This window comes from Oncorhynchus gorbuscha, linkage group LG02, assembly GCF_021184085.1.
Source record: "Oncorhynchus gorbuscha isolate QuinsamMale2020 ecotype Even-year linkage group LG02, OgorEven_v1.0, whole genome shotgun sequence".
NCBI classification, from domain to species: Eukaryota; Metazoa; Chordata; class Actinopteri; order Salmoniformes; family Salmonidae; genus Oncorhynchus; species Oncorhynchus gorbuscha.
Genome location: NC_060174.1, coordinates 62,599,695 through 62,627,046, shown reverse-complemented (window position 1 = coordinate 62,627,046; position 27,352 = coordinate 62,599,695). Strand labels below are relative to the sequence as shown.

General features: G+C 45.5%; 1 protein-coding gene across 4 annotated transcripts in view; it reads left to right on the top strand.

The window, feature by feature from the left end:
- The window catches only part of LOC124006299 (pro-neuregulin-2, membrane-bound isoform-like), a 102,581-nt gene that overhangs the window by 18,328 nt on the left and 56,901 nt on the right, over positions 1-27,352 (top strand). The window contains exon 1 of one of the 4 annotated variants that reach the window (XM_046316274.1): positions 17,372-17,426. The exons of 2 other annotated variants lie outside the window; for them this stretch is intronic. Coding sequence is in view for 1 of the 2 variants with exons in the window: in XM_046316250.1 (XP_046172206.1) it covers positions 23,073-23,187 (115 nt within the window). In the remaining variant the exon portion in view is untranslated. Of the gene's footprint in view, positions 1-17,371; positions 17,427-22,708; positions 23,188-27,352 lie in introns of those variants that run through there. One more of the 4 variants, XM_046316250.1, reaches the window with a different exon arrangement.

Below are 27,352 nucleotides of genomic sequence, written 5' to 3'. Positions count from 1 at the left end.
ATCCGATGTTGCAATTCACTGAAACCAGTTATGAAACCTAGATTTCTATATGTAGTAAACCTCTGCAAGTAACACAGCCCCCCCTTCCCACACTCAATATTGTGTAATGACCTAATCAATCTAATAGGAAGGAAAACACCTTAGGGTCATTCATCCACATGATACGTGTGCATGCACACATGTATACAGTATGTGCTAATCCTTTGAATATTACGGTTTCATTTCCTGTGGGTATGCGTACGCTCGTTAATATGCGTCTGTGTCAAGGTGCTTACTTGAACTTGTTTATTCACATTTGAATGGTTGTCTATGCATTAGTATAAACGTGCAGACATGAAAGCAAGTGTGCGTATGCATCTGTGTGTGTGTGTGTGTTTGTGTGTCCTCCTGACTTGTAATGATAGATGTTCAGAGGAAGCAGACAGTGTCAATGACAGGAACTTGACTCCAACAAAACGACAGGAACAAAGGACCATGGGAAGGGCAACAGTGTTTGTGTGCAGCGTGCGGAGGAGAGAGGCTGCCGGCACTCCCGTTGGGCGCTTCTCGGTGTGTTTAAGGAACGTGTCCGGCCATGTTCACCCCACACACGCCACATAGCCTGAGAGAGGGCTTGTTTCCTCAGGTATGTTTGTAGGTGTGCATTGACATGAAAAGGCTTGAAAATGAATGAATGACTGTTGTTAGAAGTGGCAGGAGGTGGACCGAGATGAAACTCTGTTCCCCCTTTGCAGCAGTGAAAGGAACACTTTCCAGTTGGAGGTGCAGCTCTTGTTCTTTATGGAGGCGAAAGCAAACAAATGAAACATATATTCTACGCAGAATAGGGGAATTGCTAACTTGGTCTTGTGATATCCACCATATTGATGCTATTGAATGGATCTGAACCTGTCATGGCTCAAGGAGTAGGTGCTAATTGCTCATATCTTTAGTGTTGCGTTTATTGGCAGTAATTGTCAACATCCGTGACTTGACAGCACTTTGCCTGTTTTGCATCATCATATCTCTCCGTAGATATCTGCCAAAACAATGGCATGCAGGCAGAGACAGACTTGTATGCTCATATCAACAGCTAGCCTTGAGTTTTCGTAATCAGGACCCCAGAACAATTCCTATTCAGGGCAAGCATTCCTGGATGTTTATGTCTTTCAGAAAGAGATAGCGCTTTTCAATCCACAATGACATAATTGGAAACTCTGCTCTCTCTCTCTCTTTCTCTTCTCTCTGACACCTCAATGCCGACTATGCTTTGCCCTCTCTATCTAGCCTCAACCTGTCCTTTTCTTTCTTTTTCTTTCCCTCCCTCCCTCTCAGTCCTGGGGTTCAGTTGCTTTCACACACACTCACTGTCTGTAGCTACTGTGCCGGAACATTCCTTTGAATTGAGTGGGGAATTTGTATACATGCAATGAGAGATATTATTTGAAAGGTAAAATGAGCGAGTAAGAGCGAGTGTTTTTTTTTTTTTCAGGGAGCAGGAGGTTACTGTATCATTTCACCTCTCTTCATTCTCTCCCTCCACCCGTGGCTCCACCTCATTGTTTAGCTGCTGTAATCTGGAGTGGACTGGACTGGCTGCACCAACGTGTTTATCTTCCTCCACAAACAGGCCCTCTTTCCATCTGGTCCCTGCTCGGCTTGTTGTTGAAAGATAGAGAGCAGAGCTGCTGTGTGTGTGTGTGTGTGTGTGTGTGTGTGTGTGTGTGTGTGTGTGTGTGTGTGTGTGTGTGTGTGTGTGTGTGTGTGTGTGTGTGTGTGTGTGTGTGTGTGTGTGTGTGTGTGTGTGTGTGTGTGTGTGTGTGTGTGTGTGTGTGTGTGTGTGTGTGTCTGCGTTCTAGCCGATCCCCAGACTGACACACTGACCCCGTCACCTATCAGCGTAGCAGAGCCTACAGATCAATAACACTCCGTCCTATAGGTGGCTGTGTGGTTGTATTGCTTTTAAAGGCAGGATGATACCCCCTTATAGAGACCTATGGTAACCTAGTCAGAGTTAGTTTGTACAGGGGATCCACAGAGTGAACCCTGTCTGTTTCCCTTTCCTCTTGATTGCCTCTGTATTTGCCACACATGGGATGTGTCCTTTTGCTGCTCATTGTCTAGGCATGTATCTTCTCACCACCTCAACGGCCCCCACTGACAGTAAACGGGCCTCGTATCAGTGCATTCGGGAAGTATTCAGACCTGTTGACTTTTTCCACATTTTGTTACATTTACGGCCTTATTCTAAAATGGATTCAATTGTTTTCTTTTGTCATCGATCTACATACAATAACCCATAATTACAAAGCAAAAACTGTTTTTGGGTCATTTTTGTAAATGTATTCAAATAAAAAAAACAGATATATCACATTTTCAGTGCCTTGCGAAAGTATTCGGCCCCCTTGAACTTTGCGACCTTTTGCCACATTTCAGGCTTCAAACATAAAGATATAAAACTGTATTTTTTTGTGATGAATCAACAACAAGTGGGACACAATCATGAAGTGGAGCGACATTTATTGGATATTTCAAACTTTTTAGTTTTGTAGCGCCACCTTTTGCTGCGATTACAGCTGTAAGTTGCTTGGGGTATGTCTCTATCAGTTTTGCACATTGAGAGACTGAATTTTTTTCCCATTCCTCCTTGCAAAACAGCTCGAGCTCAGTGAGGTTGGATGGAGAGCATTTGTGAACAGCAGTTTTCATTTCTTTCCACAGATTCTCGATTGGATTCAGGTCTGGACTTTGACTTGGCCATTCTAACACCTGGATATGTTTATTTTTGAACCATTCCATTGTAGATTTTGCTTTATGTTTTGGATCATTGTCTTGTTGGAAGACAAATCTCCGTCCCAGACTCAGGTCTTTTCCATCCATCTTCCCATCAATTTGAACCATCTTCCCTGTCCCTGCTGAAGAAAAGCAGGCCCAAACCATGATGCTGCCACCACCATGTTTGACAGTGGGCATGGTGTGTTCAGGGTGATGAGCTGTGTTGCTTTTACGCCAAACATAATGTTTTGCATTGTTGCCAAAAAGTTCAATTTTGGTTTCATCTGACCAGAGCACCTTCTTCCACATGTTTGGTGTGTCACCCAGGTGGCTTGTGGCAAACTTTAAACAACACTTTTTATGGATATCTTTAAGAAATGGCTTTCTTCTTGCCACTCTTCCATAAAGGCCAGATTTGTGCAATATACGACTGATTGTTGTCCTATGGACAGAGTCTCCCACCTCAGCTGTAGATCTCTGCAGTTCATCCAGAGTGATCATGGGCCTCTTGGCTGCATCTCTGATCAGTCTTCTCCTTCTCCATATGAGCTGAAAGTTTAGAGGGACGGCCAGGTCTTGGTAGATTTGCAGTGGTCTGATACTCCTTCCATTTCAATATTATCGCTTGCACAGTGCTCCTTGGGATGTTTAAACTTGGGAAAGCTTTTTGTATCCAAATCCGGCTTTAAACTTCTTCACAACAGTATCTCGGACCTGCCTGGTGTGTTCCTTGTTCTTCATGATGCTCTCTGCGCTTTTAATGGACCTCTGAGACTATCACAGTGCAGGTGCATTTATACAGAGACTTGATTACACACAGGTGGATTGTATTTATCATCATTAGTCATTTAGGTCAACATTGAATCATTCAGAGATCCTCACTGAACTTCTGGAGAGAGTTTGCTGCACTGAAAGTAAAGTGTCTGAATAATTTTGCACGGCCAATTTTTCAGTTTTTGATTTGTTAAAAAAGTTTGAAATATCCAATAAATGTTGTTCCACTTCATGATTGTGTCCCACTTGTTCTTGATTCTTCACAAAAAAATACAGTTTTATATCTTTATGTTTGAAGCCTGAAATGTGGCAAAAGGTCGCAAAGTTCAAGGGGGCCGAATACTTTCGCAAGGCACTGTACATAAGTATTCAGACCCTTAACTCAGTACTTTGTTGAAGCACCTTTGGTAGCGATTACAGCCTTGAGTCTTCTTAGGTATGACGCTACAAGCTTGGCACACCTGTATTTGGGGAGTTTCTCCCATTCTTCTCCGCAGATCCTCTCAAGCTCTGTCAGCTATTTTCATGTCTCTCCAGAGATGTTTGATCTGGTTCAATTCAAGGCTCTGGCTGGGCCACTCAAGGACATTCAGAGACTTGTCCCGAAGCCACTCCTGCATTGTCTTGGCTGTGTGCTTAAGGTTTTTGTCCTGTTGGAAGGTGAACCTTCGCCCCAGGCTGAGGTCCTGAGCGCTCTGGAGCAGGTTTTCATCAAGGTTCTCTCTGTACTTTCCCTCGATCCTGACTTGTCTCCCAGTCCCTGGCGCTGAAAAACATCCCCACAGCATGATGCTGCCATCACCATGCTTTACCATAGGTATGTTGCCAGGTTTCCTCCAGACGTGACGCTTGGCATTCAGGTCAAAGAGTTCAATCTTGGTTCCATCAGACCAAAGAATCCTGTTTCTCATGGTCCGAGAGTCTTTAGGTGCCTTTTAGCAAACTCCAAGCGGGCTGTCATGTGCATTTTACTGAGGAGTGGCTTCCGTCTGGCCACTCTACCATAAAGGCCTGATTGGTGGAGTGCAGAGATGGTTTTCCTTCTGGAAGTTTCTCCCATCTCCACAGAGGAACTCTGGAGCTCTGTCAGAGTGACCATCGGGTTCTTGACCACCTCCCTGACCAAGGCTTTTCTCCCCCGATTGGTCAGTTTGGCCTGGCTGCCTGCTCTGTGCCTCGACGCAATCCTGTCTCAGAGCTCTACAAACAATTCCTTTGACCTCATGGCTTGGCTTTAGCTCTGACATGCACTGTCAACTGTGGTACCTTATATAGACGTGTGTTTGCCTTTCCAAATCATGTCCAATCAATTTAATTTACCACAGGTGGACTCTAATCAAGTTGTAGAAACATCTCAAGGATGATCAATGGAAACAGGATGCATCTGCCTCAATTTTGAGTCTAATAGCAAAGGGTCTGTTTTCAATTGTTTAGTTTTTTTGCAAACATTTCTGAAAACCTGTTTTCGCCTTGTCATTATGGGTTATTGTGTGTAGATTGGTGAGGGAAAAAAGTATTCAATCCATTTTAGAATAAGGCTGCAATGTAAGAATATGTGGGAAAAGTGAAGGGGTCTGATTACGTTTCGATGTGTACCTGGTGACTGTTGCCGCATTTAACACAGTTTCAGGTTATTTTCCTACTGGCATATTATGAGAAAATGTACCTTTTCTCCACTACTATACTGAACCGAGCTAAAAATATAGCTGGCTAGGGAACAGGTGGGAACGTTTTTTTAGATACAGTAACAGTATGGTTCTAAGGCTCCCCATAACTAACCCAATGCTGACTCACTCCCTTGTTGGCAGGGCCAGAGATTCTGCCTACATGGGCAATACAGCTATGAATGAACGGAGGGGAAAGTAGTGTGCCATCTCCGTGCTGCTTTGCCTCCGTGCTGCTGGTTTGGATGGAATGTCCATGGATCTGTGGATTGGTCCCTCGGTGTAGCTGATATGGGCATGGTGCTGTGCTGTTGTTGGAGCGCCTGCAAGGGGAGAGTGTTGTGTGTCGGAGCTGTCTGCCTGTCGCTGTGAGACGGCCCAGCCGCAGCCCCGGCTTCCTGTCAGCCTTGTCTGTCAGATCCCAGAGCAGAGCGGGGCCGGGGTGTCCTGGCACCCTCGTCAGCGTCCACACTCCTACCCCCGGTCTCTTATTACCCCCCCCCCCCCCTGTTCGCTGTATCTAAGGCCCCTTCACGCTAAGCCTACGTCTCCAGACCATACTCCTGGCCCACACAGGAAAGGTCTGCATCGGTGAAAAATAAACAAAGAGATAAGCGAGAGACCCCTCGATAAAGGCAAAGCTGGGCTCAGAGAGGCAAGAGCAGAAATGCAAATATTTTGAGTGAGGAGCTCTCCCTCTCGGTGGAGAGGAGTGGAGAGAGAGGGAGAGAGCGAGAGAGAGAGGGAGAGAGCGAGAGAGAGAGAGGGAGAGAGAGAGAGGGAGAGAGAGGGAGAGAGAGGGAGAGAGGCTTTCTGCAGCTTCTTCACTGTGACATGTTTGTGCTGTTTTCCCGAGCACATTCTGGAGATTAAGGATGAGCTGAGAGCGCGTGAGGAATTTGATTTGATGTGAAGAATGCGAAGCGGAGAGCGGACGTCTGTGTGTGGTTTCGGAGCTGTGTGTGTGTGTGTGGGGGGGTTGATAAGAACTAGACCTGTTCCCATGTTTCTCAACTTGACACTGTTGTCAGTTCAAATAACTCCCAGTTTTATAGCTCCTTGGCTGTGATACACCGACATGTAAATAAATTCAGTCCAGATTTCATGCTATTGACATGACTAATGGGAACTCTCCGGCCAGAAAAATGGAATACATTCTGGACTACAGCTGCACTTTTACAGTAAATCAAAAATGTCCAGTTTGTCCAAGGAATTTGTGGCTGTGTGTACATACAGGTTTAATTATGTGTACATGGACGGACCTCCTATGCATCTATGTATGTGTGAGTGTTACTGTCTTTGCGTTTGGCTGTAAGAGGACGTGTACAGCCATGCGGGTCTGAGGGTACTTGGATAGAGTATGTGTTTGTGTGAAGGCCTTGGCCTATGTGGGAGTGTGTTTGTTAAACTGCGAGAGTATGTGGGAGAGTGTTTGTCTGTTTATCTTGGTGAGCGAGTGAGAGAGCAGAAAAAAGAATAGATCTCCTTCTGCTTCTATCACAACGGCAATCTGCCCCCCCCACACACCCAGGTAGCCAGGCCTCTGTATCTCTCTTAGACTGGAGTTTATCTGAGATGGTAGAGGAGAGAAAGAGGAGTGTGTGTGTGTGCGTGTGTGTGGTGGTGGTGGGGGGGCATCAACTGTCATTTGATGGGGATTTGTTTTATTATGTTACTTAGATTGGCACATGGGTGCATCAATAGACTCCTAAGGATTAATGGTTAACCCCCTGAGACGACAGTCTGGTCAAGCAGACCCGCAGTTGCCCACACATACAGTAGTGCACTGCTGGTTCAAACTGTTTATTGTCAACATCCTCAACAAGCAGAAAATGATCATTCAAAAACAAAATGTTAACTGGCAATTGACATCCTCCTCTTGAATATCTGTATTCTGTGGTCAAAGTGTAACCGTACACATCCAGACAAAAAAAGGTTCACTGAGTAAACGCTCATACCCACACACACTACTTTTAAGCACTCACGCATGCACCAGAACGCGCAGACACACACACACACACACACACACACACACACACACACACACACACACACACACACACACACACACACACACACACACACACACACACACACACACACACACACACACACACACACACACACACACACACACACACACACACACACACACACTGTAGTTCTGACAGAGCACTGATAGAGGGGTCAGTGAATGTCCAGTGATTTGTCAGAAAGAGGTGAGGGTGCCTTCCTAACAGGGTAGGTGTGGCTTGGGCCGGCGGACCATCAAACCCCCAGAGGCAGATGGGTAGGCGAGGCTGGGGCGTAAACCTCTAGTCAGTGATGTCATCTCTGTCTTATCACTTGTTACAGTAAGGTGTAGCACCCTGTCACCAAGAAAATAGTAAACAAACAAACATTTGACCAACTGGGGACATTTTGTTAGTCCCCACAAGGTCAAATGCTATTTCTAGGGGGTTTAGGGTTAAGGTTAGAATTACTGTTAGGGTTAGAATTAGATTTTGGGTTAGGGTTAGGAGCTAGGGTTAGGCTTTTAGGTTAAGGTTAGGGTTAGGGTAAGGGTACGGGTTAATTGTTAAGGAAAATAGGATTTTGAATGGGATGAATTGTATGTCCGAACAAGGTTAGTTGCGCAAGAATCTGTGCCTCTGTGTGTGGATGCTCTGTTGCCCTGTTATTGCAGTAGCACGCCCTATTGGCTGCTGTGTTGCTATGCCCATCTCTTCTCTTACAGCCCAGTCTCTGTCACTAGACAAGTCAGCCGCTGGGCCATAAGAGGGAGACATGTCTTCATCAATCAATCCACCATTAGATCAATCAATTAATAGATAAATCAGTCCATTTTCATTTATTATAGAGCCATTTCCAGGAGATGGAGAGTGCTAGTGGTATGATGTAGTTATAAAGACTGAACTGACAGATGGAAGATGAGATGGAGGCAGAGAGCCGAGTGAGCCAAGAGACTAAAGAGCTGAAATCTCATTTTCTTGCTGGCCTTGAAAGTGGAGCATGCCCAGTGCTGGTGTTCTCTCCTCTCCCCCACTCAGAGATGGTGCTGCTGCAGTGTTTCCCAGCAGGCTCAGCATAGCACAGCCCAGCCAAGGCTCCCCCTCTCCTCCTCTCCGTCCTCTCCTTCATGAACAGCTGTGTTATGAAGTGGTGCAGTTGTCAGACTACAACCGCCCTATAGTTCTCTTTCTCTTTCCCTTCCTCTCTCCTTCCCTGTCCCTGTATCTCTCTCATACACATTCTCTCTCCGCTCTCCATTCTGCTGGTTTCTCCCACACTCGCTCCCTTCCTTCTCTCTAGCCGCTCTGAGTGTGGTTTCCATGGTGACAGCTGTGTGCTGCGGAAACGTCAAAGAGCCGAATTCACCCAGGAACGTTTCCTAATTAAACACTTAAATACTCTCTCCTTCTCTAGCTCGCTTGCTCTTTCTCTCTCACGCTCCTTCTCTCTTTGCTCATCTCTCTCGCTCTCTCTTTCTGTCTCTCTTGCTCTCCCACTCTCTCACTCACTCTTTACCTCTCTCCTAAAGCACACTTTTTGCTCCACTCACTAAATGGCCATGCTAGATTGGTATCCATTCACCAGTTTGCAGCATAATAAATGAAGGAGTCAATTTGGTCTGGGTTGTCTTTCCGTCTCTCTCATGTCAGCTGTTGCTCAGCAGCTCAGAATCTGAGGTGACCTTGGTGAAACTGACCTTGGGAGAAATAGCCCTTTCCTTTCCTGAGGCCTCCAGATGTCAGTCACATTGATTTGTGTTGTGTGTGTGTGTCTCCCCTGCAGGGCTGCTTTGCCAGTATTCTGACAGACAGCAGCTCTTCTTTTCCAACCTGGTCTCAGAGCATTTCGTATTATTCTGGATGTAAATCCGCAACAATCCATTTAGCATGATATGTTACGTTTCATATAAATATCTGTCAATTTAAACTAGAGAGATCTGGGGGTTTTTGTGCACTGGATGCATCTCAATCCACCACATGCGCCCATGTCGCCCTTCCGCATCTACGGTGAAAAGTTTGTCAGACCATGAGACATCACGAAAATCCAACTTCTCACAAAATTGTCGGTAAAATCCGAATGGTTTGGCCATAAAAACTATTATGACCCCTCTATGGAAAGATGAGACTCTCATGATGGTGTTCCGTCTTGCTCTACGACCCCCACAAGCATCTTGGGACTCATCTGAAGTCGGTACCGCGGATCTGCCAACTTCTGTCTGGAGCGTCCGAAGAGTTTGTGCTACACATTAATATGACCCCTCTGTGCAAAGGTGAGACTCTCACGACTACCAATAATCACTCTGTGTGACCCTGATTTAGCCCACTGCAGTAAACGTTTAAAGTAACCATGTGTCTTATGTAACCATACCAAACATATCATACTAATTTGAGTGTCCCGGATTTACATTTACTATGTTATGTCTAGCCTATGAGACCAGGCTACCTCTCCCCACCTCATTCAAACTCACTGTGTCAGTCACAGCTGCACAGATACAGGGACACCATCCGCATTCCCCAGACTGTCAGCGACCTAGAGATATATGTCCCGTGTCAGTCTAAGACCTGAATTTCAAAAGGCTGATCCAGGTTGTAGAATGGTAATTACATAGTTACCTGCCTGTGTAGTTTGGTGGTTCAACAAGACCATGTCTCAGTGTGTGCTCATCTCAGCAAGTAGATAAATATAATGTTCCAAGGTGGCTAAGCAGCAGCTACGACTGTTTTGTCTGATAACGAGACTGTTTGCTTGTCAAGCCTGTGTCTTACACTGCTTTACATGATCCTTGACATACTCCCGCTCTATCTTTTTACATTCTTCCCACCCCCCTACCTCTCTTCGCGGTGTTCTCTCCCCACTGCTGCCCTTTGCCTCCCCTCTCAAAGTCAAGTCAACGGACAAGTGTTAAAAAGCAGGGACTCGTCCCCATTCTGCACCCCCCACGACCCCCCCCCCCCCACACACTTTGCTTGCAGAAAAGCAGACAGATGTAAACAATGTGAGGGGTGTTTTTAAACCATTACGTCTTGAAAGGTAAACCCGTGTGCTTGGGAAAGGGTACAAGGTGCTGACGAGCGGCATGCTGTCTGTGTGACGATGTGCAGGTATAGGAAAGAGGGGCCCTGAATGGAGGGGCGCTCCGCGGCTTCATCATACAAGACAGCTATCTGGTCTGATCTGAGGTCAGGCTGCAGGAGGGGCTGTGGGGCTGGATGTTGGCCCAGGATGCCGTCAGAGATGGGGTCTGTTCAGGGTTTATGAGCAGGACATCCAGGGAATCCAAGCCAGAACTTTTTGGGGTTCAAGCCAAATTATTTCTATTTACTCTTAATATCAAGCCCCCCCCCACACACACACAGGACTCTCTCTCAGCCCCACCACCAGAGCCTGATCCCAGGACTGCCCCGAGGCTTGACGGTTGAGAAACAACAGATGCTTCCTAATGGAGTAGAAAAGAGGGTCAGAGTATTCTGTGTGTGCCTGTGGTTTTTTTCATGTTTAGGGGGTGGATCAGTTTTAATATTGCAGATAGATTGTTGGTTCTATTAATATAATTGTCTGCATTATTTCCAATCACCCATATATATATTTCAAACATATATTTTTCCTTCTTTATTAATGTACCCTAATCCTACCACCCCACCCCTAATTGGGGTAAAACAATTGACAACAATATTTAGGCTTGTACTTCCAGCTTATACATACTATATACATTTTACAGACACTGTATATTTACATGAGTTATTTTTTTAAATTTGTTTTTAGGCCCAACCTTCAGCTACCCTCAGCCCTTCCCATCTTCATTTGAAAACCAGGTTCTGAACCTTTCTATTCTCATAGTTTCTACAGATTGTAAATGAAAGATGAATATTTTTACAAAAAGTATATTTATATTATTGATCAATGGACTATGTCTTTTCAAGTCACCCAGCAGTGCTGTTTGCAGAGTTAGCTTCAGGTAAATGTTACAATTCTCTGACTGCATGGACAGGGAGTACAGCCTCCAACTCGATCATCAACTTTTCAGACGACATAAAAGTGGTAGGCCTGATTACCAACAATGACGAGATAGCCTACAGAGAGTTGAGGGCCCTGGCAGAGTGGTGCCAGGAAAATAACCTCTCCCTCAACGTCAACAAAATATGATCGTGGACTTCAGAAGACAGCAGAGAGAGCACGCCCCCATTCACATCAACACGGCCGAAGTGGAGAAATTGAATAGCTTAAAGGTATTCAGCACACACATCACTGACAATCTGAAATGGTCCACCCACACAGGCATAACAGCGTCTCTTCAACCTCAAGAGGCTGAAGAAATTTGGCTTGGCCCCCAAAGACTCTCAATTGTGCATCTGTAAAAGTTTGTGAGAGCATCCTGTCGGGCTGGTACGGCAACTGCCCAACGCATCAACGGAGGCACACTGCCTGCCCTCCAGGACATCTACAGTGCCTGGTGTCACAGGAAGGCCAAGAAGATCATCAAGGACCTCAGCCACCCGAGCCATCATCCAGAAGGAAAGGTCAAAACAGGTGCATCAAAGCTGGGATCGAGTGACTGAAAAACAGCTTCTATCTCAAGGTCATCAGACTGTTAAATAGGCATTACTACCCAGCCTCCACCCAGTACCCTGCTCTGAACTTAAGTCATGGTCACTAGCTGGCTACCACTCGGTTATTCAACCCTTCACCTTAGAGGCTGCTGTCCGATGTACACAGACATGGAACACTGGTCACTTTAATAATGTTTACATACTGTTGACCTTTTTCATATGTATATACTGTACTCTAGTCAAGGCCATCCTATTCAACTATTGCTGTAGATATACTATTATATCCTACATATTCTTCAGATAGACAATATATTCTATCCACATACTGTTCATAATGTCTATACATCCCCATCACATACACTATATATACAAAGTATGTGGACACCCCTTCAAATGAGTGGATTCGGCTATTTCAGCCACCTGTTGCTGACAGGTGTATAAAATATAGAGCACGCAGCCATGCGATCTCCATAGACAGACATTGGCAACAGAATGGTCCTATTGAAGTGACTTTCAATGTGGCACCATCATAGGATGCCACCTTTCCAACAAGTCCGTTTGTCAAATTTCTGCCCTGCAAGAGCTGCTCTGGTCAACTGTAAGTGCTGTTATTGTGAAGTGGAAACGTCTAGGAGAAACAACGGCTCAACATTTCAATTACATTACAATCTAACAGACTCCCATCCAGAGCAACCAGGGTGCCCAAGGGCACATCAACAGATCTCCCACCAAGTCAAAGCGGAGACCCGAACCATGTAGTGGTAAGCCACACAGAATGTGACCGCCGAGTGCTGAAGCGTATAGTGAGTAATAATCGTCTGTCTTTGGTTGCAACACTCACTCCCCAGTTCTAAACTGCCTCTGGAAGCAACGTCAGCACAAGAACTGTTCGTCGGGAGCTTTATGAAATGGGTTTCCATGACAGAGCAGCTGCACACAAGCCTAAGATCACCAAGCGCAATGCCAAGCGTCGGCTGGAGTGGTGTAAAGCTTGCCGCCATTAGACTCTGGAGCAGTGGAAATGTGTTCTCTGGAGTGATGAATCATGCTTCACCATCTGGCAGTCTGACGGACAAGTGAGTTTTGCGGATGCCAGGAGAACGCTACCTGCCCGAATGCATAGTGCCAACTGTAAAGTTTGGTGGAGGAGGAACAATGGTCTGGGGTTGTTTTTCACAGTTCAGGCTAGGCCCCAGTGAAGAGAAATCTTAACGCTACAGCATATAATGACATTATAGATGATTCTGTGCTTCCAACATTGTGGCAACAGTTTTGGGAAGGCCCTTTCCTGTTTCATCATGACAATGCCCCCGTGCACAAAGCGTGATCCATACAGAAAAGGTTTTCTGAGATCGGTGTGGAAGAAGGTGACTGGCCTGCACAGAGCCCTGACCTCAACCCCATCAAACACTTTTGGGATGAATTGGAAGGCCGACTGCAAGCCAGGCTTAATGGATCAAAATCTCACTTAGGTTCCCAAAAGGCTAGTGTGTGTGTGCAAGACAGAGAAACATAGCAACGTATAGTATCTGTCTTTCTTTCCTTACTACTTAGTAGATCCAGGATCAGTCAGTGACTGGGTCTCTGTCTTTGTGAGCTGGACTGACATGAACTGATTTGTCCCGCCCTGATCTGTTTCACCTGTCCTTGTGATTGTATCCACCCCCTCCAGGTGTCGCTTATTTTCTCTAGTGTATTTTTCCTGTCTCTCTGTGCCATTTTTCCTGTCTCTCTGTGCCAGTTTGTCTTGTATGTTCAAGTCAACCAGCATGGTGTCCCGTGCGCTTGCTTTTCTATTCTCTTTTACTAGTCCTCCCGATTTTTGACCTTTGCCTGTTTTTCTGGATGCCATTCCCGCCTGCCTGACCATTCTGACTGCCCTGACCTCGAGCCTGCCTGCCATTCGGTACCTCTGGAACTCTGAACAGGTTTTGACCTTTTGCCTGTCCACGACCATTCTCTAGCCTACTCCTTTTTGGATTGTTATTAAACATCTTGGACTGTAACCATCTGCCTCCTGTGTTTGTATCTGTGTCTGTAGAGTCTCAGATAAAGATTTAATACTGCAGGTCTCTCTGTAGTAGTCTGCAGCTGTGCGTGTGCGCGTGTGAATGTGATCATACATCAGTGGTGGCTGGTGGGAGGAGCTATAGGAGGATGGGTTCATGGTATAGGCTGGAATGGAATCAATGGAACTGTATTAAACACATCAAACATATGTAAACCACATCTTTGACTCCGTTCCTTTTTGTGCCATTCCGGCCATTACAATGAGCCGTCCTCCTATAGCTCCTCCCACCAGCCTCCACTGTCAAACATAGCCGCGTTTTCTTGTTTGTAAACAGGATGAAGAGTAGGCGCCCTCAAAGTGAGGTTGGTACACCCACAACATCCCCAGGCTAGTACACACTCCCAGGCACATGCCCACACACATGGATAAGTGCAGCCATTTTAGGCAGGATGGACTGCTCTTATCCCTTATTTAATCTTCCATCCATTTGCTTGGTAGTGGCCCTGCCTGAAAACAAGAGTTCATGGGGAGCAGAGAGGAAAAGGTTGGGGGCCATGTGCAGAGAGCTCATCAATGTACACACATGTTATTCTTCCTCTCCTTCAATTTCACAACACAGGATTTTCATGTCATGGCAGAAACACAGTGGGGAGGACAACAGTGACATTTTTAGTCCCGTAGCATATGTGTTTTCCTTCTATTTTTTTTCCCTTCTCAAAGAACACACTGCACTTACAACACTGAGATTGTTTAATTAAACCCACCCTCTTGCCTGAGGCATTTTACTATCAGGTACTTCCTTCTCATGTACATGCATTACTGTTACATTAGTATTGTTACATTATACACTGACACTCTGTGACGCACACACACAGATACACATACACACAGACACTAGTGCCAGAGAGGACAGCAGAGGCACGGTAACGAGTCTCATCTTGCTCAACAGAGGGGGAGAGGGGGTGAGGAGGAAGAGGGAAGGGGTTGATTCGTGATACACCGAAGCCCTTCAAGTCCTGCTTGCTCTGTCATCCCCGCTCACAGATTAGATCACCATGTAGAAACTGTAAGAGAGGAGGAGAAGAGGGAGATGTAAACAGAGGGAGCGATGTTAAGTGTGGGGTAGAGAGAGAGAGAGAGAGAGAGAGAGAGAGAGAGAGAGAGAGAGAGAGAGAGAGAGAGAGAGAGAGAGAGAGAGAGAGAGAGAGACTGGACCAAGTTGGCATTGGGCACCTGGGCTCTATTTGGTTTTTGAAAGTTCCCTGAGTTGAGAATTGCGGTGAGCGGGCTGACTTGTTGGGACATGACGAACGCCCCCCCCCCTGATGCCAAACCAGAAGATGAGTCATGCTGAGTTTAATTTAGGCCAGTTTCATTGGATGTTCTAGTCTGTTGGTTACAGGGTAGCCCTAACGTTTTCAATGTACAATACTTCCACAGTGAAAAAAAAAAAAAACAGAACAGAGTAATGTATTGATTGTAAAGGTGGTTTCCCAGCTCAAATGTACCGTAAGTGTCACAGTAGCCCAGTAGCCAGTAGCCCAGTAGGCTAAGCATGCAAACTATGCATCTACCATATAACACTCTCGCTAAATGCGACTGAAAACGTTTCTAATTCAATGGCCAGGTGATTTCTTGTCTTCTGAGATTCCCATAAAGCTACAACATCAATTTCAAAGTAAGCGGATTTTACTGCAATTGGAACGGGGGCAACTGCTGGCCGAGTGTCTTGAGCGACCTCCAGAGTGAGCGTTCGAGACATGACAAGTTTGCGAGTTTTCATTATAGTAAAACGGTCTATTCTCTGAATTCTTTTCAATGTCTCTCGAGAATCTCCTTCCAATCTCATCAATGTAAAACCTCGCTTAGTAATGGGTGGTTCTCTTTCGATTATTTGTTTCGATAGCTTGCGTTCGTTAGAAGCTTGAAGAACCAATCACACGTCTATCGGAGAGAGACAGGACCAGTGGCGAATGAGGTGATCCCCTCCCCTCATTATAAGGAGCCACTCACCCACCATCTGATCATTCTCACCTATGTTCTTCACGAAAAGTACTACTCTAAGGGACAGATCGGAATTTACAGAATGGTTACTGGAGGAAAATGGGGGAGGGTCATGCTTTTTTAATTTCAGTCAAGGGGATTTAGTATTTTTTTTATCTAGTCCAGGGGAGGGTCACGTAATTTGTAATTGATGACATTTCAATAGTTTTTTTAAATGAGTTGCTTATCAGGCTATATATCGGTGTGTGCACGATGCCGCCCTTCACCTCTGATTCTCCGCTGGGCACGCAATATCAATTGCACCTATAGGCTATTTAGTGTGGTGTCAATCAAATGATCTACACGCTATAGGCTATGAAGTGTATGCTCGGAGAAGCCCAGAGCAAAGTTATATTTCTAAGATAGCTGGGATGGTGTAAATACAACTAGGCTGCATTACACACCACAATCGATATTCCAACCCTGAGCCTGGTCTGCTCTGCTTTGACAGCTTGCTACTACTATCATAGATTTTTTTTATTCAAAACAATATGTTTCCATGGCCATTTTGTATTTATCAGAGTTACCGATCTCACAATAAGTCAGATTTGAGTCATTTACATTGTGGTTCTGAAACTTGAAATCAATCGTTAATGAACAGCTCATGGTGCTGAAAGTAGGCAAATGTGTCTGTAAATTCAACAATCCGCCATGCACTCTTTTTAAATAGCCTTCCTCCAGGCCAATGAAGGTCTGTTAAGTTAAAAAGCAAGACTCCAATTGAGGGGGTTATGAGAGGGTCTACCATAGACCTACCTCTTCTTCGAGAAAATGTCAAAAAAGCACAGGCCTACCCCTTGTTAGCTTAAGATGTTGGAGAAATATAATGGATCCCATAATATCAATCGATCTATAACAGCGCTTTGGTCCGTGATGCTTTATGCTAGAAACAAGCTGTAAAATACCCAGGAAAGACGTGACTCCGATGCATATGGGGATATCATTGTTTTGTTTCTTTGACATTCAAAGGCTGACTTTGCCAGGGACGTAATCTAATTCTGTCACTATCAATTGATTTAAGCTATTAACTTTCTGTACATTAGAAGATTTTTTGTCGTTGTTGTTGTTGCTTAAACGCTCACTGTCTGGGGTGGAAAAGCAGGCCTAACTTTTGAAAGTACCATGTTCAGACTCCTAATGACGCCTCAGATGTTATTATTTGCAAACAGGGGCAGTTTCATTACCTTCTGGCCTGCAGCTCTGTGTGCTATAAAAAAAACTCACGTTTTGGTATGTAATAACAGGACGAAGAACAGTTTCTAAAACTGCATATCTAAGGCTCTGGTCTATCCAAGAAGTAAGGGTAAATGGTTGACATGTTCTCTGCTATCCACTTTGTTTTAATGATTGTTTTGGATATAGAGGGTCACTAGTTGTTTTTCAAGTGTTCAGGGAGGGTTTAGATTCCAAAATATTTTGCTGAATGGAGGGCCATCCATTTTCATTTCAGATATGTCCGATTTTTCTCTCTCCATGTAACCCTTATTATAAATAACCTAAGCTCTCCTCAGCACGACTTGATCTGTTTTCCTGTTCAGTTATTCACAGCCGCCGTACGCAGGTTTTTCAGCTCTCATCTTCTGTGATGGGCGACTATCGAAAGGATAGTTTTTGCTTCGGGTAAGTTAGTTTTTTTCCTGTTTTTTCTTCCCTTTGTCTCCTGTGGTAGCTCGTGTCACACGGCTTGATACTGAAACTTGGCTAGCTTAGCTGCATGGCTTAGGGAACCTGGGTAGCTCACCACCGGAAAGGGTAGAATTATTAGCGCTCTCGTTAACTCAGCCCACGCCCCGCCATAACACATTGACTAGACCAACTGCCCTAGATTCACTGCTTATAGCAAAACTAACAAAGTGCTAGCTTCCTCCAGCTAACATTGTGCTTACTAGCTAGGCTATTACCCAGTGTTGTGGAGTAATGAACTACATGTAAATCATCTAGTAATTTAAGTACATTCTGCAGTAGCTTGGTAGTAGTTGAACTAGATTCATATTTAAATAAGGTTTTCAGTAGTTCATGACTTTTTGCCATGTTGCAGTCCATCTAACTACTGGAACTACACACTACTTTGTTTTGCAAAAATCTAATAAAATATGGGTGCACTAATTTCCTTTATTTTTTGGCTTCAAACGTGTCTATAATTCTCACTTGAAACCTAGCTGTTGTGTTGAATAGGCTAAAATACACATTCTGTTAACATTTGACCCCAAAGTGATCTGTTTGTGCAATTTGAAGTATATGACAGTTCAGACCGCCATACGGTTATTTTTCACGAAGTAGTTTGGATGCAGTGAGCAATTTTTTCAGAGTAACTTAAGTTCAGTGAACTATAGTTTTTAAAAGGAAGCTTTAGTGTAGCTGAACTTCTTCCATTGTAAAATAAATGGTATCTTGGTAAACTATATTTTCAGAGTAGCTTTTCCCAACACTGGTCCTACCAAATCAAAGTAATGGGAATACTTGCACACTGAGAAAGCACATGTTTCATCTCCCCACTAAAGCAGTTAGTTGTAGTGTGTGCGTGTGTAAACAGGAACTTGGTGAGAGGACGGTGTAACGTCATTCTTCCTCCTCTTCTGAGGAGGAGTAGCGAGAAGGATATGAGGACCAATGCGCAGCGTGGTAAGTGTCCATAATGTTTATTTTAAAGACATAAACTGAACACTAGAAAACAATAAACGTGAAACGACCGAAACCGAAACAGTACTGTGTGGCAACAAACACTCACACGGAAACAAACACCCACAACCCAAAAGTGAAACCCAGGCTACCTAAGTATGATTCTCAATCAGGGACAACGATTGACAGCTGCCTCTGATTGAGAACCATACTAAGCCAAACTCAAAACCCCAACATAGAAAAACACATAGACTTCCCACCCAACTCACGCCCTGACCAACTAAAACAAAGACAAAACAAAGGAACTAAGGTCAGAACGTGACAGACGGAAACAATTAGAATCTGGGGCGGGGATTTAAAAATATATAAATATATATATATTTTTTACATTGCTTCAACAGAGGGAATAATCATCAGACATATTCATTTTGATCTATAACCATAATAGGAAGGGAATGATAGCAAACGTAACAACTAATTTCTTTGATCAGTAATTGTAATACTGTTCCAATTGGAGTAACACAAACTGTTATATTACTTGTTTCTGCAAAACGCGTTACTCCCAACACTGGCCATGAGGCACCAAATAAGCTAGCTCATGCCTGTCAAGACGAATTCGCAGCAGGCGCTACTAGGTTAGCAGGACTTATTCCACTAATTAGGGACATAGGAAGGGTAACAGTGGCTTGACCACGGCCCAACCTTGACTCCCTGATTTCAATGTACTATGGCCACTGAGGCAGGTACTCAAACCACCTCACTCTTGTTGCTGGCACCCGACGATGCTGGGATGCAGGCTGCTACTGGCTCTCCCATCTACGGTGGAATTGCCAGCCTACTCTCTTGTGTAATACATTTAACGTTCACTCGTTTCGTTGGCTAAACTAACCGGTTACACCTCACCTTGCTACGGTCAAAAGAGACTCCTAGACTGAGAAAGGATGATACCCGTACGGCTTTCTTCAGGTAACACTGTGCCCTCACAACCCTGAGAATCAAGGCACTGAGAGAGTCTCCACCTACATAGACAGTTACCTGCTTAGCCCCCATCCTGGGAGCAAGCAGTAAGAGACATTGCTTCCCTTGTAACCCCCCCTCTCCAAGCTGGGGTTCAAGATCAATCAGGGGGGAGAATATATAGGCATAATGCTGGATTCTCTCTCGCCATTCGACACTCTTAGATTAACTCATTGGGTCGTTTCGACAGTGGCTCTCCCTTTCCACAGGGGGCGCTAGAGTCACCATTTCAGTAGTACCTCTTGCCCCACTGAGGTTGAGAAAATTCCAGTACTGGGTGTCTGCCCAACATATGTCTACACGGCATCACCACAATGGTGAGATAAAGGTATCCTCTGCATGTCTCTTGGCTCTCCGTCACTGGACGAGCCCCTCAATCTTTGTTTCTGGCACCCCTAGGGGTAGTGGCAAGAGGAAGGTGGTGATAACAGACATGCCACTCACGGGCTGGGGCGCCGTTGACGAGGGGAATGCAATAAACGCTGCATTGCTCACATAAAATCACCTCAAATTTCTGCCAGTTTCTTTCACTGAAACACTTTCTACCCTCCCTTTGGAATTGTCACAACTTGACCAGAACAGACAATACGACTGTGGTGGCTTATATCAACCACCAGGGTGGCACTTGGTCCTTGTGCTTACAGACTATCCATCAGGATTATTCAGTGGAGCAGGGCACACATACTGTCCCTACTCGCAACGCATGTCCCGGGAGTACTAAACTTAGGAGCAGACTTATTATCCAGGGAGAATCCCCTTTAAAAGGAATGGAGACTCCATCCCCAAGTGGTGAAACAGATCTGGAAGAACAGCCAAGCATCCGTAGATCTCTTTCATCACAAGAAAATGCGCACTACCCATGGTTCTTTGCGCTAGCTGTACTCCCCACTTTAGCCAGAGTGAGGGAAGAAGGCTCATCCCTCATCTTGGTAACCCCTCGATGACCAGGCAAGCTCCGGATAGCAGAGATCATTTTTTTTCTGCTGTATGACGAGCCCTGGCATCTCCTGTGACCCAAGCGACCAGAGAGATTTTCCACCCTCACTCAGGGACCATGGTCCTCTGGGCCTGGCCCGTGAGAAGTTAAATCTGGATGTGACAGGCCTACCGCTCGGAGTCATTGAGATTCAGCACCGGGGCTCCTTCTACACATTCACTATATGGAAACAAGTGGTGTGTCTTTGAGAAGTGGTGTGACCAAAAACAGATCATTCCTTACCAATGTTCTGTATCAGAGGTTTTCTACAGGACCTTATTGACTGAGGGAAGGCTTTCCCACTGTTAAAGACATGCTTCGGTTCTCTGGCGACTAAGAAAGCATTTTGAGCCTCCCGCTTTGGGCTGGATGTTTCCATGTGTAGTTCAGACATACATAAATCTATGAGAAGAATTACAGTCCCCTAGCAATTCGAGTTCTAGCCAATGAGCTTCAGCCGCTCGCAATTGAGTGACAGCTGGCGAGAGGCCTACCCAGCATTATCCTATGAGGTTGCAAGGAGGGCCCGAAGGCTCAATGGACACAGCAGAGGGAGAGAGAGCAATGGCACCGTGCACATATCTGCATATACTATATGTGACGTACGATGCAATGTTCAAGGACCACTTTTGGCTCGTGAGTGAGATAACAGATCTACTGACTAAAAAGTATACAGAGGTACCGGAGAATCTCTTTAAGGTCCATCTAATCATCGTCCAGTTCCCGAAGCCTACAGTCCCATATTTCACAGGAGCCCTTTGAGCCACTGGAAATCATGAAGATGAAACATCTCTCCTTTTAAACCGCTTTACTACAAAAGAAAGTCCGGCCTGCTCGAGAATGAACCGAGGGCGGGCGACTGGCTCTTTGTAATGAGGGGAGGGGCTCACCTCATTCGGCACTGACCTGTCTGTCTCTGACAGACATGTGTGAGTGGTTCTTCAAGCCTCTGAGATCAGAAAACGTTTATTTGTCAGGCTATTGGATTTAATTACATCAATATATCAGCAGTAATTTACACTGTATGAGTGCTGTGCAGTGTTGCTGGATGTGTAAGACAGACTGCATGTGTATGTGTGTGATTGTGAGAGAGAGACAGAGCACGCTCCTCAGGTTGGTGATGACGATGCGCCGGCAGAGAGAGAGACGCAACCACAGACATGCTGGGGCTTGCTAACACGGCAGGGGTAGGAGGACACAGGGAGGAGAAAGGGAGAGGCAGAAAGGGGCCAGAGAATGTGAGAGAGAGAGAGAGAGAGAGAGAGAGAGAGAGAGAGAGAGAGAGAGAGAGAGAGAGAGAGAGAGAGAGAGAGAGAGAGAGAGAGAGAGAGAGAGAGAGAGAGAGAGAGAGAGAGAGAGAGAGAGAGAGAGAGAGAGAGAGAGAGAGAGAGAGAGAGGAGGGAAAAGGGGACAGGGAGACGTGTGGAGAGGAAATGGATGATTGTGTGTAAGGAGCATATGCATATGTCATGCATTGTGACGTTTCTAGTTTTCATTGTTTTCAATGCATATCCTCGTTAGGTTTCAGTGTTTATTACCTAAATCAGAACCACATTGTGTGAGTTTGGGGAGCATGTAGAGACCCCCTAACCAACATGCACAGGGGGCAGACCCAATGGGTGGTCAGCATGGGGGAGGGGTTAACTGGCCCTTCTCCAGGGGTGCAAGGGTCAGTCATAAAGACCAGATATGCTCCAGGCTAGAGGTATCTGGGGCTGGGGCTGGGGGAGGCTACAGGTGGCCTGCTATATGGGCCATCACCTCTGCTCTGTGGTCTCTGTGAATCCCAAACCACCCCCATACCCCTATCAACTCGCTCCGAGGGCCCTCTGTTGTCCTTGCTCCTGACGAAACTCGAGGGTCGCTTCCTGACAGTGGCGAGAGGATCAATAAAACCATCAAACTTCGGGACACACCGGTGATTTGAATGATGCAATTCATGTTCCGCTTTTAAATAATAAAACAAGCATGACATTCAAGTAAACAAATCCCATGCCATCTCATACACGTGTCAAATGACGAAATCAGACATAAACAAATGCACGTGGCATATCATTAGGCACGCCTCTGCATATTTTTTTGTTGTTGTTGTTGCGCAAACTCAATAATGTGGTGCCTTATGTGATTCCACTTCGCTCTGGAGCTGACAGCGTTGCTGGCATGGTCGAGGTGGCTAACGTAGGGTCTAGATTGCCCCTACGCGTGTGAACACGCAAGTGTAGGGCAGAGGGGCGAGAGTGGAAAGGGTTGATTTGGGATTGGACCTCTCAGGTCTCCGCTCCAGCATGAGGGCCTAGAAGAGGCTGTGTTTATCGGATAGTTCTAGGCAGGGAACAGTTAATTGCCTGTACAGCAATGAGAAATGCCTCCCTGCTCACCCCCTAGGTCTCTCTCACTACCCTCCCCTTTCTCTCCTTAGCGCGGTCTCCTTACTTTTCTCTCCCCCTCTTCGGTCGTCTCTTTCATTCTCTCTCTCTCTCTCTCTTTGCTGTGAGTAGGTGTTTCCCTACTGTGGGTGATTGGTGCAAGTCTATATAGGAGGGGAGACGCTCTGACAAGCTTAGAGTCTAGCGTAACACGCTCCTCACAGGACTACCTGTTTTTGTCAGTGATTTTTTTTTTTCCTGAGAGGATTTACACTTTCAACTGACAGCATGTCGGAGGGCAGGAAGAAGGAGAGGAAAGGGAAAAAGAGTGGGGGGAAAAGGGCACGGAAAGAGGAGAGAGAGCGCAAAGAGAAAGAGGAGATCGAATTGGATCCAACAACAGGTAAATATGACTCGATGGAGAGGACATTTGGAGGTGTGTGTGTGTGTGTGTGTGTGAGTGTGTGGTGGAATGGTGGGAGACTGCAGGGCCTGTGAAAGAATGTATCACCTTGTCTTGTCATAGCTTGCCACATGGAAGTGTTTCCTAATGTGGGCAGCATACATGCAGGGGCACATCTGTTGGTGTGGTCGAATGTGCCTTTGGCGTGCGAGCCCAAATCAAAGCCCTCAATGAGCTGGGGACCTCACTGCGCACACCACGGTAACACCACTGCAACACGCAGCTGGTTTGGGAACATCTTGACAGCGGCCGCAGCGCGTAACGATTGTTTTCTTCACATTTCACTTTCGCAAACGTGTCTCATACAGCAGCCTGAAACTATTGCTTCGTTTCGTTTCCCCATGTCCTCAAGGGAGTGGGAAAACACGGTTTCCGAAGCAAAACATTTCGCTCACACGGTGCATAGTGAGGTACAGTATTACACAGTAACCCTATTCCTCACAGTGTCCAGTAAACAGGGACCAACAGAACACGGCCAGGGCCGTCCACCGTCTCTCAGCTTTAGTTCCTAGCGGCAGTGTTTCCCTTGTCAAGTGGTTCTCTCACATTTCTCGCAGGAAAACCCTTTGCCATTTGAATTGCACTGCAGCTGCTGTCCTCTGAGTCACAAACGCAGCAATGTGCTCTCTCACTGGTTGCTGCTGCAAGCCGCAACGCGCCCCTGCAGTTTGATACACGGTTAGCAGGTAATGCCCGCCCCAATCTCAGTCCTACTCCACTTAAACTATGTCCCACACTAAAGGAATGATTCAACATTCTCTTTAGATACCACGTTAGAGGTCTTCTCCGGTCCAAGAAGTTAGATCCGGACCTAAACAGACCAGAGGACAATCAGATCCAGAACCGAAAAGACCAGAACTTTATTTATTTTATTTTTTTAAAGTGGGACCTGACACAAATGGACCCGAGAACAATCAGACCTGGACCCGATGACAACCAGACTTAGACCCGACCCTAACAGGTCCGGGTTTAGACCAGACCCGATTGGACAGGAGTGAAATAATGTTCAATAATGTTAATCAGCCAAGTTTTTCTTCTGGTTTACACATAGGTATTTATATGTTGGCTAGGCCTTCTATAATTCAATAAATTCACCTTATTAGCGTAAAATAAATATGCAGAGCTGTGGTCAGGGCCATTCGGGTCTATCAACTGTAGTTACATAGACCCGAGACCCCATTACCATCAAATAGGACCTGACCTGGGTTTGAGAGACAATTTGAACCCAGACCTGTCAGGTCTTGGATATTTGGGTCCACACACAGTCTCACGTGGCAGGTTTAACCATGAATTAAATACTGGACTGGTGGGAGCATTTTTTTAAATTATACCTCTGTATCATAGTGGGAGGTTTTCAGCCAAAGCTAAAGCGTCTGTGAATGTGTGAGTAACCCAGCCTGTGAACCCTCTCCAGGGGCTATGAAAGAGGGCCTGCGTCCCTCAGTCTGCCTTCACTAGGGTGTCTGAAATGCCAGGCCCCCAGAGAGACACTCAATCAGAGACCTTTGAAATCGCAGAAATATCAGGTCACACAGACAAGGCACTGTATTGTATTGTCTTTCGCTACCCCCACCCCCACCCCCACCCAGGCCCGTACTTCGGTTTCTCCCTCTGGATTCCCCTGGCAGCAGTCACACCACCACAGCTGAGCGCTCACAGCCTTGTCCCCTGTAAAACTGGGCGCTGGAACTTCCATTCCTCCCACCCCCACCCAGTCACTCACCCACCCACCCAGGCCCGTACTTCGGTTTCTCCCTCTGGATTCCCCTGGCAGCAGTCACACCACCGCGGCTGAGCGCTCACAGCCTTGTCCCCTGTAAAACTGGGCGCTCACAGCCTTGTCCCCTGTAAAACTGGGCGCTCACAGCCTTGTCTCCTGTAAAACTGGGCGCTGGAACTTCCATTCCTCTACTCTTTTATTGTGCTGATTATTCCATTGTTTCCTAATCTGTTTCTCAGGTCTTGGTTATTAACCAACGTCTCGTAGAATACTAAATCTTCTTGACATGAAATTTGCCTGAAAGCTGTTAAACACAATTAAGAGAAGGGCCATACTTTTGTTTGTAGTTAGTTATGAGATAGGGGGGGGGGGCACAATCAGGTCCAGAATTTAGCTGACACACCTGGTGCCCAAATTGATGACATATCAAATTGATGACATATGTCGCGCAGCGATAGTCAAGGGGAGACGAACGGATTTGGTTCAGTCAGTCGTCCTGATGAGCCCTTCCCAGCTAGCCAGTGTATCATTGTAGCTAGAAACTTCTGTTAGACATTTTTTGAATTTCTTTGGCGTGTTTAGAATCATTCCGTTTCTATCAGAGTAATTATTATATTTTACGGAAATGTAGACGTTAATGACTTGGTTGTACAAATCACTAGCCTACAATAAATGTGCTTTAGCTGTCTCTCGGGCCTGATATTGGCGACACTCTCCTAGCTACTTTCCTCTCCTTGCTGCGGCAAGCGGGAGTGAAGGACACCGTGCCCTGTGTTGTGTTCCCAGCTTGCAGCGCAAACTCTCCCCATTGAGCAGTGTATACTGTATCACGGTGACATCCAGATGGTTACTACCAATATTACACGATATTTCCCATGCAGGCTGCTATCCTACTCTAAATAAAAATGAACAAATTGGCCACGTTAGATACCGCCTGCGACATGTAATAGCCCGGTGGGATGCAACTCACGTCAGCAAAGATCCTCCCAACACCGTTGCACTGGTCATTAACACCGGCTTGTTACTTCAGCTAATTGGCATGTCACGGTGACATCCAGATGGTGACCAATACTACAAGTTACTTCTCCCTCGCCCTTCAAAATGAACACAACTTTCTTTTCCAAGTTTTAACCAGGGCCATGCTGTTGTTGGCGCGAGCTAGCCAGCCCAGCATATAAACTAGCTAGCCGGGAAGGGCTCATCAGGATGACTGACCATTTGTTTCCACCCTCGACTCTCATTGCGCGACATACGTCATCAATTTGGGCACCAGGCATGTCCGTATGTCCTCTCCCTTACCTGCAGGCAGCTTTCCTTTAGTCTGTCATCCTCACCTGGTGTTATGTGGACTCCATGACACTATCCTTTTTTTTCAAAGACAGTAGATTTAACTAACTATGGCTGATTGACCCGTGTACTGTATAACGCCAAGTTATCACTACTGATTCTCTATTCATTCCTCGTGTTATTCATTCTCTGATTTTCTCTCTGCATTGTTAGGAATGAGTAGGGGAGAACCAGGACTAAAGTAAGAGTTTTAGTTTTTTTCCTAATTAGCTTGAGACACCATTATTTTATGACAAACAACTCTGTTATTAGTAAATGCCATTTAAATTCTATGGTGATAGACCAGAGAACAGAACGACCGCAATCTTACTTTTGTACCTGCGTTAGGGCGGCCTTAACTTCATGTTTCTAGTTTGTAATGCTCTTTGCTTAAAAGAAATGTCATTTTATTATTTTTTTCAACTTTTATTTAACTAGGCAAGTCATGTACTATCAGCCATAATTGAATGTTTCTGTCTATTTGAATAATTAGTGCTATACGTTTGAAATGTATGAAAATGAACCATGCGTCAACATTGCAATGTTGCTCAACCACAATATTTTGCCTTACAACATTAATCCAACTAAAATGGATCACACTATATTAAACCATTTTCTCATCTCACTTTAAATGGGGACGTAGTGGGAGATGTTTTCCACCATTTTTAATGACTATTCATGCTTAGCCCTACCAATCTTGATAGAATAAACATCTTTATTCTCTTCCCAACGGCAAACTCATCTTGCTTACCACATTTCCATGGCTTGACATAACGTAATTGACTCCCAGAATCAAAAAAATAAAGTCAATTGATTAAGACATCATTTTAATGAGGTCATGTTTAATTTTGTAACATTCAGTCCTTTGTTGATATTTGCGAATGTAACAGTATAACTTTAGACAGTCCCCTCGCCCATACCCGGGCGCAAACCAGGGACCCTCTGCACACATCAACAACAGTCACCCACAAAGCATCGTTACCCATCGCTCCACAAAAGCCACGGCCCTTGCAGAGCAAGGGGAACCACTACTTCAAGGTCTCAGAGCAAGTGACGTCA